General features: G+C 35.3%; 1 protein-coding gene across 3 annotated transcripts in view; it reads left to right on the top strand.

Moving 5' to 3' along the window:
* Nucleotides 1–15,970, top strand: part of DDHD1 (DDHD domain containing 1) — a 104,273-nt gene that overhangs the window by 64,137 nt on the left and 24,166 nt on the right. For all 3 annotated transcript variants that reach the window (XM_012451028.2, XM_012451029.3, XM_012451030.2), the window contains 2 exons: nt 3,719–3,825; nt 10,959–11,065. In XM_012451028.2, coding sequence (XP_012306451.2) covers nt 3,719–3,825; nt 10,959–11,065 — 214 coding nt within the window. The remainder of the gene's footprint in view (nt 1–3,718; nt 3,826–10,958; nt 11,066–15,970) is intronic.

The raw sequence follows: 15,970 nt of genomic DNA, 5'->3' as shown, positions 1-15,970 counted from the left end.
TTGGTAAGGATAATAACTATAGTGTATATGCATCAAATATGCTTAAATCTATGCATTAGTAGTGACATCAAAATGTATAAAACCTAATGACTTGTTATTTTGAAAACTGTTAATAAAAAGGAAGAATTAACCATTTATCCTACCTTTTCTGGATTATCTGTGCCTCAATTCATGCAAAAACTGTTTGGTTATACCTCACTGTAGGTAAATATTTAATGTAAGGAAATTTCTCTTTCCAGAAGTATAAGCTTATAAACAAATGAAGAGTGATGGAATTTAAAAGGCACTTTTGCCACCATGATAAACTAATGGGTTTCAACAATGATCATCAGTAACCACTATCATCACCAAAAAGAGAAAAGAGTTTTATGTACCTATGTACGTATGGAGTAGTAGTTTCACCAAAACAGAGCTTAAATCCGATGAAGCCCCTATAACTACCAAATTATAGAAAACGGGACAAAGAACATGTAAATAACACCATAGGGATGCAGTGAGTGAAGATCAGACTCTGAGTAACTCTATAGGACACATACACAAAAAATTACAGGTATACCTCAAAGATATTGTGGGTTTGGTTCCATACCATTGCAATAAAGCAGATGTCATAATTGAGTTGCACAACTTGACTTCTCAGTGCATATGAAAGTTATGTTTACCCTACATTGTAAACATTATTAAGTATGTGATTCTTATTAAGTATGTGATAGCATTATGTCCTTAAAAATAAATGTACATTTCTTACTTTTAAAGTGCTGTACTGCTAAACACTGCTAATGATTATCTGAGGCTTCAGTGAGTTCACAGCAACTTTTTGCTGTTGAAGGGTCTTGCCTCTATGTTGATGGCTGCCGACTGATTGGGATGGTAGTTGCCAAAGTTTGGGGTGGGTGTGACAATTTCTTAAACTAAGACAACAGTGAAGTTAGTCACATCGATTGGTTCTTCCTTTCATGAAAGATTTATCTGTACCATTCAATGCAGTTTGAGAGCATTTTACCCACTATGGAATTTCAAATTTTGAATCAATCCTCTCAAACCCTGCCACTGCTTTGTCAACTAAGTTTATGGCTTATTCTGAATTCTTTGTTGTCATTTCAACAATATTCAGATCTTTACCAAGAGTAGAGTCCATCTCAAGAAACTGTTTATCCATAAGAAGCAACTACTCATCCACTGAAGTTTTCTTATGAAGTTGCAGCAATTCAGTTACATATTCACACTCTTCTTATTTTAGTTCTCTTGCTATTTCCAATACATCTGTAGTTAACTTCCTCACTGAAGTCTTGAGCCCCTCAAAGTCATTTATGAGGGTTGGAATCCATTTCTTCCAAACTTCTGGAATGTTGACATTATCACCCCTCATGAATCACTGAATCACAAATGTTCTTATTGGCATTCTTCCCAGTATATTTTCAGTTTACTTTGCCCAGATTCATCCACTATCTATAGCAGCCAGAGCATTATAAAATTTGTTTCTTAAATGTAAGGCTTGAAAGTCAAATTTACTCCTTGATCCATGGGCTGCAGAGTGAATACTGTGTTAGCAGGTGTGGAAACAACATTTATCTATTTGTACATCTCCATCAGAGCTCTTGAGTGACCAGGTATATTGTCAATGGGCAGTAATCATTTGAAATGAATATTTTTTATTCTGAGCAGTAGGTCTCAACAATAGGCCTTAAAGTATTCAGTAAGCCATGCTGTAAAAAAGATGTGCTGCTATTCAGGCTTTGTTGTTCCATTTATAGAGCATAGGTACAGTAGATTTAGCATAATTTTTAAGGGCGCTGCAATATTTAGGATGGTCAGTGAGCGTTGGCCTCAACTTCCAAGTTAACAACTGCATTAGCTCTTTACAAGAGAGTCAGTCTGTCCTTTGAAAATTTGAAGCCAGGCATTGACTTCTTCCTCTCTAGCTGTGAAAGTCCTAGGCATCTTTTTCTGTTAGAAGGCTTTTTTGTCTACATTGAGAATATGTTGTTTAGTGTAGCAACCTTCATTGATTATCTTGGCTAGATCTTCTGGATAACTTGCTACAGCTTCTACATTACTACTTACCTTGCACTTTTATGTTACAGAGACAGCTTCTTTCCTTGAATCTCATGCACTAACCTGCTAGCTTCAAACTTTTCTTCTATAGTTTCTTTGCCTCTCTCAGCCTTTTAGAATTGAAAAGAGTTAAGCCTTTGCTCTGAATTAGGCTTTGGCTTAAAGGGAAAGTTGTAGCTGTTTTGATCTTCTATCCAGACCACTAAAACTGTCTCCTTAACAATAAGGCTTTTTCGTTTTCTTATCATTTGTGTTCATTGGAATAGTACTTTTAATTTCTTTCAAGAACTTTTCCTTTGCATTCACAGATTGGCCAACTGGTACAAGAGGTCCAGCTTTTGGCGTGCCTGACTTTTGACATGCCTCCCTCACTAAGCTCAGTTATTTCTGGTTACTGATTTGAAGTGAGAGATATGCAATTCTTCCTTTCACTTGAACACCTAGAGGCCAGTATGGAATTCTTAAGTGCTGTAATCTCAATATTGTTGTGTTTCAGGGATAATAGGGAAGCCCTTGGAGCAGGAGTAAGGTTGGGGAATAGCTGGTCAGTGGAACAGTCGGACAACATACATTTATCAATTAAGCTCATCTTATACAGGTGCAGTTCACCATAGTAGATGTAGTAATAATGAACAAGTTTGAAATACTGTGAGGATTACAAAATGTGACACAGAGACACAGAGTGAGCACATGCTGTTGGGAAAATGGCACTAATAGACTTGCTCCATACAAGGTTGCCACAGACCTTCAGTTTTTAAAAGGTGGAGAAAAAGGTGGTATCTGCAGAGTGCAATTTTTTAAAAACTGAATATGTAAAACAAGGTATGCCTTTACAAAGTAAAATAGAGAAAGTAGCCTGTAGTAGAGACATGTCTTCCAATTGCAGTGCATGGACTGTATTTAGAGCTCAATTTAAACAAGTGTAAAAAAAATTTTAATGTAATTCTAAAATAAATAGTTATAGTCCATCTAGGAAAATAGGACCACTGAACTACATATTTGTTGAAATTAAGAATTATTAATTTTTTTGGTATGATAATACTGAATAAATTATGTTTTTCTTATATTTTTGAAATATATACCAAACTACAGACAAAATAATGCACTAACAATTAGGATTTGCTTAAATATGGGGGAAAGGAGTGACTACTAAAGGAATAGCATGAGGGAGTTTTTCTGGATGAACTGTTCTGAATTGTTTAATACTAATCACAAATCTGCTATATAACTGACACCAAAAGGGGGAAAAGGATCAATTTTATGGTATCTTGATATTTTTAATAAAATTTTAAAATTCGTATTATAGGAAGAATGAATAGAGCAATAGATGAAGTAAGTATGTCATGACTTGATAATATTTGGAGCTGGGTGATGGCACAGAGGTATTCATTATGCCATTCTGTCCACTAAAAATTCCTGTGTATAATTATTTAGAATATAATGTAAAAGCTTAGAATATTTGAAATCATAGATGGAAAATTTAGGAAAATAACTTCGAAATGAAGGTATCCTAGTATTGCAAACTTGCTTAGTGTAGTGGAATGTAATTGACAAAGCTGTAAGCAAATGGAAGTGTTATGATTAAATGTATTTTATATCATATGAATATATATGTGAAGTTATTCTCATAAAGCTTTGTTTGCATTTTATTGTTGTTGTTTTTTAGGATGAGAGAGGCTGCAAGAAAAATAGAAGAAAGGCATTTTTCCAACCATGCAACACATGTTGAATTTCTGCCTGTTGAGTGGCGGTCAAAACTTACTCTTGATGGAGGTATGTTTTGTTTAAAACTTTGATGATTGAGCCAATGGCAAACTTTGACCAAAGTAAATGCAGAAAGTTTTAAAAAACACTCGTTGTTTATTCAGGACATAGTGTCTTCAGTTTAATTGTCTTGAAGTATACTCACTCTTTGTTCTAAATTATTTAAGAAAATAAAATCCATTGATTTATAGAATAATTATAATGAATTACATCATTTGGACCACGATATAGATTTCATAGATAGTACTCTTTTCATGCATGCCCTCTGGATTATGAGGGCAGGTGGAGGTACATAGCAGGAACAGAATGTTTTCTAAAGTTTTTAACACTAACTTGATTTGTCAGTACTTTAAAAATATTTGTTGTCCACAATTGCAAGCAAACTTACAATTTTATTTCTAATAATTTTCCTTCCATAATTGGAAGATAAAAGTCTCAGGTTTTTTGTTTTCCTTTGTTGTTTTTCATACATTCCCTGGGCTGGTGAATTACCATCTAGCATAGTGAAGTTGTACATTTATTCAAATAAGATCACTTTAGTTGTCTTCCTTAAAGAGCTATCAGCCAAAATATGTCTTTCTTTATACAAAGTTGTGTCCCTTAAATATTAAAACCATAAAAACAGAATGTTAAGATTGATTATTTACATAATCTACAAAAATGAGAGACCTGTATTGAATATAATAGCAGCTGCCATTTGCTGAGCCTTTTGCTATTGTATTGCCTATTGCTATTGCAGACTGTGCCTGGCAGTACATGAAGTATCTCATTTAACTGTCTCAAAAATCCATGAAGTACCTACTTTATTTTCTGTATTTTACTGATAAGAAAACTGAAACTCAGTAAAAGGTGAATTTAACTAAGAGAGACAGCAGAATCTAGCTCTGTGTGATGCCAGAGCCCATGTTTATCACGGTGCTACACTGCCTCCCTGGGTGATTGATAAGGATTCTTCCAGGTCTGTGATTCTGTCTCATAGTCATTTAGGAATGTCAGTTGTAGTTTATCAAACCCAAATGGCATCAAAAATTGTAATGAGTTATTTAAAAAAAAAAAAAAAAAAAGGGAATATTACTGACGAAAACAGATCTCAGCACCAGCAGTTCAAATGTAAAGTTCTAGTGTAATAACAACATGATCCCTTGAAGTTTTCCCATTCATACAGGTAAATTGCTCAGGCTTCTCAGGAAAGTACATAATATGGATGAATCAATGTTTAGAAAAACTCCTGAGTTTGTAATTTCTCTTAGGTTTAGGCTATTGTGGTAGTATCAAAGACATTCTGATGAGTGAGAGAAGCCAGTCTTGAAAGTTTATATACTTTATGCTTCCATTTTTATGATATTTTGGAAAAGGCAAAACTTAGAGACAGAGAACAGATTGTTGGTTAGCAGAGATTAGGGGAAGCGGGAAGGATTTGAATTTATAGGGGTACCATGTGGAAGTTTTTTGGGGTGATGGAACAGTTCAGTATCCTGATTATGGCAGTTGTTACATAAAACTACACGTGCATTAAAACTCAGTCAATTTTATTGTTTGTAAATTTAAAAATAATTTTTAAAAGGGTATCTACCTATAGCAAATATCAATGTGTTCTTTGGTAGTAAAAGGCTAAAAACATTTCCTTTAAATCAGGAATAAGCCAAAGATATCCACTCTTAATACTTAAACATTCTACTTGAAAGTCTTAGCAATAAGATATGACAAAGAAATAATAGTTACAAAGGCTTAGAAATATCTGTTTTGATTTGTAGGTCGTATGGTTGTCTACTCAGAATATGCAAAAGAATGTACAGAAAAATTATTAGGCTGTTCACAGTGGTGTGTGGCTGTAGTTCCAGCTACTCGGGAGGCATAGGCAGGAGGATCACTTGAGTCTGGGAGTTCTGTGCTGTAGTGCCCTATGCCAATCAGGTGTTCACACTAAGTTCACTATCGATATGGTGACCTCTCAGGAGCAGGGAACCACCAACTTGCTGAAGGAGAGGTGAAAGAGCCCAGGTTGGAAACAAAGCAGGCCAAAACTCCTGTGATGATCATTAGTGGGATCACACCTGAGAATAATTACTGCACTCCAGCCTGGGCAACAGAGAGACCCTATATCTGAAAATTAAAAAAAAAAAAAAATTATTAGAATTAACAAGATAGTTTATTAAGATTGTGAAATAGAAATTCCATGTATAAACAGAATTGCATTTCTGTATACCAGGAACAGACAAATAGCATCAAAAATATAAGATTCCAAGCAATAAATCTAGCAAAAGATGTATATTTATGTTAGAAATTAAAGGAACTATCAAAAGACCTTAAGCACAACTTAAAGATAATTTCCTTAGATTGGATAATTCATTATTTTAGAGGTGTTGATTCTCCCAAATTTGATCTATAGATTCCATGTAATTTCAATTAGAATTTCCAGAGTTTTTCATGAAGCTTGACAAGCTGATTCTAAAATGATTGTCAAAGAACAAAGGGATAAACAATCAACAAAATGAAGAGACAACCCACAAAATGTGATAAAATATTTGCAAACTACCCAGCTGACAAGAGATTAATAACCAGAATATATAAGGAGCTCAAACAACTCTATAGGAAAAAAATTGAATGATCCCCAAAAATGGGCAAAAGATTTGATAGGTATTTTTTAAAAGAAGATATACAGATGGCAAACAGACACATGAAAAGGTGCTCAACATCATTGATCATCAGTGAAAGGCAAATCAGAACTACAATGAGATATCATCTCACCCCAGTTAAAATGACTGTTTTCCAAAAGACAAGCATTAACAAATGAAGAGGATGTTGGTGGGAATGTAAATTAGTACAATCCCTATGGAGAACAATTTGGAGGTTCCTCAAAAAACTAAAAATAGAGTTACCACATAATCCAGTAATCCCACGGCTGGGTATATACCAAAAAGAAAGGGAGTTAGTATATTGAATAGGTGTCTGCAGAGTCCCGTGTCTGTTGCAGCACTGTTTACAATAGCCAAGATTTGAAATTAATCTAAGTGTCTATCAACAGATGCATGGATAAAGAAAATGTGGTATGTAAACACAATGGAGTACTATTCAGCCATAAAAAAAAAAAAAAGAGTAATATCCTGTCATTTGAAACAACATGCATGGAACTGGAGGTCATTATGTTAAGTGAACCAGGCACAGAAAAACAAATATCCTATGTTCTCATTTGTGGGATCAAAACAACTGAACTTATGTAGATAGCGATCAGGATGGTTATAAGAGGCTGGGAAGGGTACTGGGGAGGTGGGGATGGTTAGTGGGTACAGAAAAATAGAATAAATAAGACCTAGTGTTTCATTACACAACAGGGTGACTATAATCAGTAATAAATTAATGGTACATTTTAAAATAACTAAAAGAGTAGAATTGGATTGTTTATAACACAAAGGATAAATGCTTGAGGGGATGGTTACCCATTTTCTGTGACATGATTACTACGTATTACATGCCTTTATCAAAATATCTCATGTACCCCATAAATGTGTATACCTTCTGTGTACTCATAAGAATTAAAAACTTAAAGGAACAAAGATCTGAAAATAGCCAAAATACAGAATGATGGATTTGAGGAGGGGAGTCTTGTCCTACTTGGTAGCCAGACCTATTACTGTATTTAAACTTCCATAAATATCCTTTTGACAACAATAGGCAAATAGACCAGTGATCAGATACTCCCTAAACAGACTTGTGCTTAATTTGGAAACCTTACATATATCAGAGCTGGCATTACAGATCATTAGTGAAAGGATGGCCTGTTCCATAAATGATATATGGTAACTGGGTGTCCTATGGGGGGAAAAAAATAAAAAATGATCTCTACTTCACATTTTACATGGATCAAAAACAATATATGAAAGCCAAAACTTTAAAACTTTTTAGAAAGATATACAAAACAGTATCTTTATAACTCAAAGTACAAGGAACGTATTCTTAATATACAAAAAAAAAAAAAGCATCTATAAAGTAACATAGATAATTTGGTTAGATTAAAATTAAGGACTTCTCTTTACCATTAGGCCATAAAAAATGAAAGACAAGCCACAAGCTGGGAAAAAGATGTTGTAACAGAACAACAGATACCAAAGGTATGATATCCAAAATAAAGGACAGGAAACTTAGGTGGGAAAGAAGAGATTTTTTAAAATTTACATATATATATTTTTCTAGTAATCAAGGAGATGCAAATTAAAGCCACAGTGAAATATCATTCACATCGATGATAGACTGGACAGGGAAAATGTGGTACATATACACCATGGAATACTATGCAACCATCAAAAACGATGAGTTCGTGTCCTTTGTGGGGACATGGATGAACCTGGAAACCATCATTCTCAGCAAACTGACACAAGAACAGAAAATCAAACACTGCATGTTCTCACTCATAGGTGGGTGTTGAACAATGAGAACACATGGACACAGGGAGGGGAGCATCACACACTGGAGTCTGTCGGAGGGAAAAAGGGGAGGGACAGCGGGGGGTGGGGAGTTGGGGAGAGATAGCATGGGGAGAAATGCCAGATATAGATGATGGGGAGGAAGGCAGCACATCACACTGCCATGTGTGTACCTATGCAACAATCTTGCATGTTCTTCACATGTACCCCAAAATCTAAAATGCAGTTAAAAAAAAGTGACAATACCAAGTGTTGTTGGCATTGCGTAACAGTGAAGGTTTTCATTCACTATTGGTGGGAATGAAACTTGGTAAAAGTCACTTTCGAAGATTTAAGTTGAATGTGAATGTACCCTTTGACTCAGTAGCTTTACTTCTTAGAGATTTACTCTAAAGAAACTCTTAAATGTGTGCACCAGGAGACGTGTAAAACAGTGTTATTTAGGATCCTGATTTATATGTAGTAGCAAAAAACTAGAAACAACCCAAATGACTCCAAAAGGAGAATGGATAAATTGTGATACAGGTATAGAGTGACATATGCTGTACAACAGTGAAAAAGAGTGGATTGCAGCTATATGCATCAACTTGGATTAATCTCAGAAACATAATATTTGGTGGAGGGGTGCGAGCAGAACCACAGATAACACTTCAGTTTACACAGTGTTCAGAATCAGGTAAAATCTTTAGGCTCTGGCACATAGTAAATTCTGTAGAAGTAATTGGGTGCAGTTATTAGTATTATTACACATGTAGTAAATATATAAGGAAAAGCACAATTAATACAAACCTCTTACCTATAGTTACTTTTCTGTCTCTGCTAAGTGAGGCCTGTGATCATTTAGGAATATATTGTGGGTTTCTAAGATACTGGCAGTAGTCTTAAACTAGATGGTATGAACATGTGTTTATGTATATTCTTTAACCTACTCATACAGAATTAAATACCTTCATTTATATGTGTCTGTATTTCACAGTAAAAACTTTTTTTGGGCCGGGCGCGGTGGCTCACGCCTGTAATCCCAGCACTTTGGGAGGCCAAGGCGGGCGGAACACGAGGTCAAGAGATCGAGACTATCCTGGTCAACATGGTGAAACCCCGCCTCTACTAAAAATACAAAAAAAAAAAATTAGCTGGGCACGGCTGTGCGTGCCTGTAATCCCAGCTACTCAGGAGGCTGAGGCAGGAGAATTGCCTGAACCCGGGAGGCGGAGGTCTCAGTGAGCCGAGATCGTGCCATTGCACTCCAGCCTGGGTAATAAGAGTGAAACTCCGTCTCCAAAAAAAAAAAAAAAAAAAAAAAACTTTTTTTGGAAATGCATTAAAATGATATTTGAAGTATTTTTACATCAGCATGGTAGTCATATCTTCCACTTTTACAATTTAAAAATAGGTACAGTCTGTAAATATGTTGTACACCCACAAACAGCAACAGTATTTCCCTTTACATCTTTGTTAAAAAAAATCTAACCTTTGCTTGTCTTTCCCTTCCAGTTATTATTACATTGTATTAAAGTGGAGAAATAAGTAAAATAACCTAAGCCAATGCAGTGAAAAAGAATAAAAGTGTGTTTGACTAAAATCATAAGCCTTCTGCTCACCTTGTGCTTTCAAATCACACTATTCGAGGAATAGTGCTTTGCTTTCTATAAGAAATATAAAATTTTCTGTATCTCTAATAATTTTATTAGATGTCTAATAGAATAATCTTCCCAAGGTAGAATTTCCATTGGTTAGGCATAATTCATGGAAGGCTGTACTGGTTTGAAATGCAGTTTATGTAGCAGGGTTTTTTTCAATACAGTAAATTACACCACCTTTATCTTGTTTACTGAAGAGGCCCATTGCTGATTTATTTGCCTTTGTGCATATTTGTGATCTCACCATTCTTACCAATAGAATCTTTCGCTCACTAAAGATAGATAGAGCAAAGTGTAGGATAACTTTTTTTTACTGTGTTGCTGGTTGCCACCAGTGGCTCTAGGCAGTCTACATGGGTATTGCCAAGCCGAAGGTGCATAGATCAAAAAAAGAGAGAGGCTGGGCACATGGCTTACACCTGTAATCCCAGCACTTTGGGAGGCCTACGTGGGCAGATCACTTGAGGTCAGGAGTTAGAGACCAGGCTAGCCAAGATGGTGAAACCCCCCATCTCTACTAAAAATATAAAAATTAGCCGGGCATTGTGGTGCACACCTGTAATCCCAGTTACTCGGGAGGCTGATACAGGAGAATTACTTGAGCCAACAAACTGAGATCACACCACGACCCTCCAGCCTGGGGAGCAGAGCAAAATTCCGTCTCAAAAAAAAAAAAAGAGAGAGAGAGAAAGGAAACAGAAAAGGAGGTACAAAAAGACTTGGGATTGTGTTTTGACACTTGTTCCAAAATACGTGGCCTGGTTTTGCTCTGGGTACCCTTGAACTTCATGCAAAAGCCAGTATATAGAAGAAAAGGTGAGGCTTTATAGATTTGATAATGACTTTCATCCTTTAATGTTCCTTTTCATGTCCTATTTTGTCTTTTATGTTTTTTTTCTTGCAGTATTTTACAGGAAGGGAAGGTCCATTAGAGCCAAAGCTGGTCTTGAATATTTAAATGTTAACTTAAATAGTTACTACTTCAGGCAACATAATTTTCTTCACTATTTTTTTCCTAGAACAGAGACCTTCTGTAAATTTAATTTACTTGTCTTGTTTTTTTGTTTGTTTGTTTTTGTAGACACTGTTGATTCCATTACTCCTGACAAAGTACGAGGTTTAAGGGATATGTTGAACAGCAGTGCAATGGACATAATGTATTATACTAGTCCACTTTATAGAGATGAAGTAAGTATCATGATTATCTTGCTGTTGGGTATTTTTTAGTGATAGCTTATAAAATGTCCTGAATTTTAATATTTTATGATTTTTTAAAAGCAAATGAGAAATTACAGGAATTTATTAATTTGTAAATTAGCCAATTTTTAATAATAAATTTGATAGTCTTCAAACGAGACATTGGGACCCTTAATAAAAAATAGTCTCAGGGGTGGGGGACTGGTCAGAATTTCTCAGATTTCATAAATCTGATTAATTATACCTTTGATTGTCCTCACAAAAGAGTTTTATACATAAAATGTCCTTCAAATTTTTTGCATATGATGGACTTTTATTGCCTCACTTCTGTAATGGAATCGGACAGTTTTCAAATGGTAGTTTTGCCGATGCCTCCCAAGAGTAACACTAAGGGTGAGAGGCGAAGGTTTATTCAAGAAGATGAGGGAATCTCCACCAAATGCATTTTGTCACTTTATTGATAAGAAGGGAAGGAATTCTGTTTAGTAGGAATAACTAACATTTGTTAATTGCCTAACGTGTTAACTTGTTTAATTCTTATTTTAAAAAGCCCTGTGAAGTAGATATGATTAGTATCCTCATTTGAAGGATGAGGAAACTGATGCCAAGGGAGACGTGGAGGCTTGCTCATTGTGTCTCACTTAATAAGTGGCAAAGTCAGGATTTGAACCCAGGCAATATAGCTACAGAGCTTACACTGTTTACCACTCCTATCCTCTGTGTTCACAATATAGCCAGTCTGTCTGTTATTTATTGGCTGATTATTTTGACTTTGCTGGGCCTTAAATCAGTAAATATTTAGTGAGTCTCTACTCTATACCAAACACTGGCTAACAGGGGGCCACTTTACTGTAAACTGTTACCCCTCATTAGCAGGGAGACAGGGAAAATCAGTTCAAGTGTTTGAAAGTAAGATTGGTCACTTTGGTAACATTTATTTATCAAGAATCCTGGGTGAGATTTGATAATATTTATGTATACTGAATCAGCTGGTTGAAGATGTTTTGAAATAAGAATATTGTCTACATGTTTATTGAAAATTTGTTTATTGAGAACTTAGTATGTATAAGATACTATACAAGGGGGAGTCTCTTCCGTCAAGAAAGTTTAAAATATTGCAGTACATAGGTCCACCTTCATGAAATGTGGTAGCTAAGGAAGAAAAATCCATGAAAATGTTTGCAATTATTCTTTTTTTCCCTCTGAAAGAAGTCTTTAGGCTTATTGTTATAGTACTTAAGATAAATTACATTTCTATACTTCTTCATAATCGTATATGGCCCCAATTTTTGTTCTAAAAACCATGCAGTAGAAATTATATTTTGCAAATTTTATGTGAGCTCTACAGATAAACTACCTGATTCCAGTCCCACTGTAGCACTTAATTTTTATATGGCTTCTCTATCTGTGAAGTGGATATTCTAACAAGTAGCTACTTCATAGCATTCTTGTAAAGATTAATTGAGGTAATGCTTATATTAGCATGTGGCCCTTGGCAGTCCAGAATTACTATTATTACAGGTACTATAATATAAAATCATTTTAGTTTCTGAATTCTGAGTAAAATTCTCCAATGCTGAAACAGATGTGTTGCTGCCTATAGATACCTATGCTTTCATAAGAGAAAGAAGGGTTTGATGTTTTGGTCGGGAGCTTGCTTTCTTTTATCAGTTTTTTTAATCTAAAAATATTCCTAACTAAGCTTTGAAAAACTAAGTCTGGAGTGGAGCCTGACAGTAGGATTTAATGTATATGTTTACTGTATAAAGATCATAGATTTCTTAAGATTCCATAACCTATAACTATCTTTATAATAGACATGTAAAGTATTTCAGAGTTAACAGGTTTATTGTTTTATATGTGTTAATTTATAAATTTAATTTGCCAAATATTTTCTGAGCACATTTTGACACGCTTTCATTTCTATAAGCTAGTAAAGAGACATAGATTTGGCAAAGGAAGTAACAGATGCTGTTGTTTGTATCTAATTTCTCCCCAGTATTTTTATGTTCTTGAGGATGGAAAAGGAAAAAACAGTTTTATCCCATACCCCAATTCTATCTTTAGAAATTCAAGCAAGTGATAACAAGGTTCTAACCCAAAATACTGTCAATAGGAATAAAGAGAAGAGATGAATTCAAAATATGATAGAATTAAGAGGTCTTGAAATGATTTGTTATGAGTGATACTGGAAGGGAAGAGACAGATGATGCTTACAATTTCTCACTTAGGCAATGGTAGATGGTTCCAATGTTAACTATAAACAGAAGAAGGGGAACCAGATTTTTGCAGGGATCTTAGTAAGTATAAGAGTAGAACATAAAGAAAATAATGAATTATACTTTTAAAATTTTTTACAGGTAAAATCATATGTACTTGTAAAATTATGTGTTTATGATTTCCCTCTGGAGTTGTATAGCACAGACTATAATATTAGAAATGAAACTAGTGAGAGTGGAGGGAGGAGGATAGCAGTGAGCATGTTACCATACACATACACATACACATACGTGCATATATATGGTTGGTGCTAACCCTAAGAGGGCTCAAAGCTCTGGCCATTGGCTAATGGTGACTGAGCAAATGGTCACTTTCTGTAATGTTCTTATATGTGGAAAGATAACTGTCCTCATAAGGGAACTGAATAAACTAGATATTCAGTAGGAAGAGGGAACCAATGGCTATGATAAATGGTAGACAAAGGGAACACCCAGTTCTTTGAATTAGTTTGTCTTTTGATCCAGATGAATTTCATGGGAGACCACGGAGAACTTGTAACTGAGATTCATCAGCACACTTTAGCAGAGATTTTCAGACATCCTATCCCCAATTAGAATCATTTCATACTCTAAAAATAACAGCAAAAATAAAACCCGGGTGGTGGTGGTGGGTACTGGAATTTGAGGGTATCATTGTAAATTCAGCAATTTCTTAATTATGCAGGTGTGTTGTAGGTATTACTTAAATATGTAGGTGAATATGTATATATACGGGCTTACCTCAGGGTTCAGACCACTACAATAAAGTGAATGTCACGATAAAGCAAGTCATGCAAATTTTTTGGTTTCCCACTGCATATAAAATTATGGTTACGCTATACTATAGTCTGTTAAGTGTGCAACAGCATTGTGTCTAAACAAATATACATACCTTAATTTTAAAAGAGTTTATTGCTATAAAATACACATAGAGATGAAATGAGCACTTTGGAAAAATGGCACCAGTAGACTTACTCAACACAGGGTTGCCACAAACCTTCAATTTGTAAAGAAAAAAAAATGCAGTGTCTGCAAAGTGCAATGTCAAGATATGCCTGTTCATGTGTATATTTCCTAAATTTGTTCACTGAAGTGGCCAAGAAGCAGACACCCTAATTGAGCACACCTAGCATCCAGATCTTTTCCTCTAGTGCTGTTATTTCATGCTAAGGAAAACCAGGGTTCCTCAGGAAAATGGCTGATTCTGGGGCTAGGACAACTTATAACAGAAGGTAGGAAGATGCTCAAGAGAATCATGGGTCAGGTCACAAGAACACAGGGCCAAATTAAAGCAGCAGCTCTCACTAGCCAAATCTGGAACAATTTGAGCACCAAAATAATTAATTATTGTTACTTATTTAAGGAATTATTAGTACTTTTAATATGGAATTATATTAAGGATAATGTAATAAGGAATTATAAATCATTTTAAAAATTATTATAAGTTCATATTGACTATAAATAAACAAATAAATGGGGAGAAAGGAGGATCCTTGCTTACAGTAGAATGCCAAAGGCCTGATGGAGGGAGTCCTGGAGTTGGAAAGCCATTTTGCAGCTGTTATGGTAGGATTAGGTAAGAGAAGACTGGAGATATAACATTGATGGATACTAAATTGAAAGCAGTATTTTGATGAGGGGCAGGATATTTGCATGGTCATAAACTATCCTGCTTTTACATGGTCATAAAAAAATAAACTGATTATTCATTTGAGAACTAGTGACAATAATTATATGCTGGAGAAATCAAGCAATACCTAAACTGGGTACTCCTGAGGAACAGATGGACATTATGCACCTCCAGATATGACACACAGAGGTGGACACAATATCACTTATACAGTACACTGACAATGAGGAAACATCAGACAAACACAAAACAAGGATGTTGTAATACAAAGTAGGGATGAGACTGTATTCTTTAAAAATATTATCAGGCTGGGTACAGTGGCTCATGCCTGTAATAATCCCAGCACTTTGAGAGGCCATGGTAAGAGAATCACTTGAGCCCTGGAGTTTTAGACCAGCCTGGGCAACATAGCCAGACCCTGTCTCTACCAAAAATAATTTTAAAAAAAATTAGCCAACTATGGTGGTTTGTGCCTCTAGTCCCAGCTACTCAGAATGCTGAGGCCAGGGAGGATTGCTTGAGCTTGGGAGGTTGAGGCTGCAATGAGCTGTTCTCATGCCACTGTATTCCAACCTGGGTGACAGAGCGAGACGCCCATCTCAAAACAATAAAACAAAAATCAGTATCATAAAGGCAGAGTGGCTGCAGAAAATGTTCCCAATTAAAGGATGCTAAAGAGAAATGGAGCTAAATACACTATCTCATCCTAGACTGTATCCTGTACTGGATTGGGGAAACTGCGATAAAAGACTTTATTAGATACACTGGCAGAATTCAAATGTGGTTGGTAGATTAGATGAACTATTGTATCAATTTATAAAGTTGATTACTATGATTATAGAAGAGAATATTCTTAGTTTTAGAAAATATACAATGAAGAATTTAGTGGGCAAAAGACCATGACATATGTAACATATCCTTAAATGGTTCCCAAAAAAGGTGAGGGTCTATGTGTTTGTGTTTATTATAGAAACAGAACAAGTGATAAAGCAAATGGGATAAAATGCT

Source organism: Aotus nancymaae, unplaced genomic scaffold (genome assembly GCF_030222135.1).
Source record: "Aotus nancymaae isolate 86718 unplaced genomic scaffold, 86718_ANA_hifiasm-v0.15.2.pri h1tg000062l, whole genome shotgun sequence".
Taxonomy (NCBI): Eukaryota; Metazoa; Chordata; class Mammalia; order Primates; family Aotidae; genus Aotus; species Aotus nancymaae.
The sequence above is the reverse complement of the archived record's forward strand: the minus strand, read 5'-3'. Positions and strand labels throughout refer to the sequence as shown.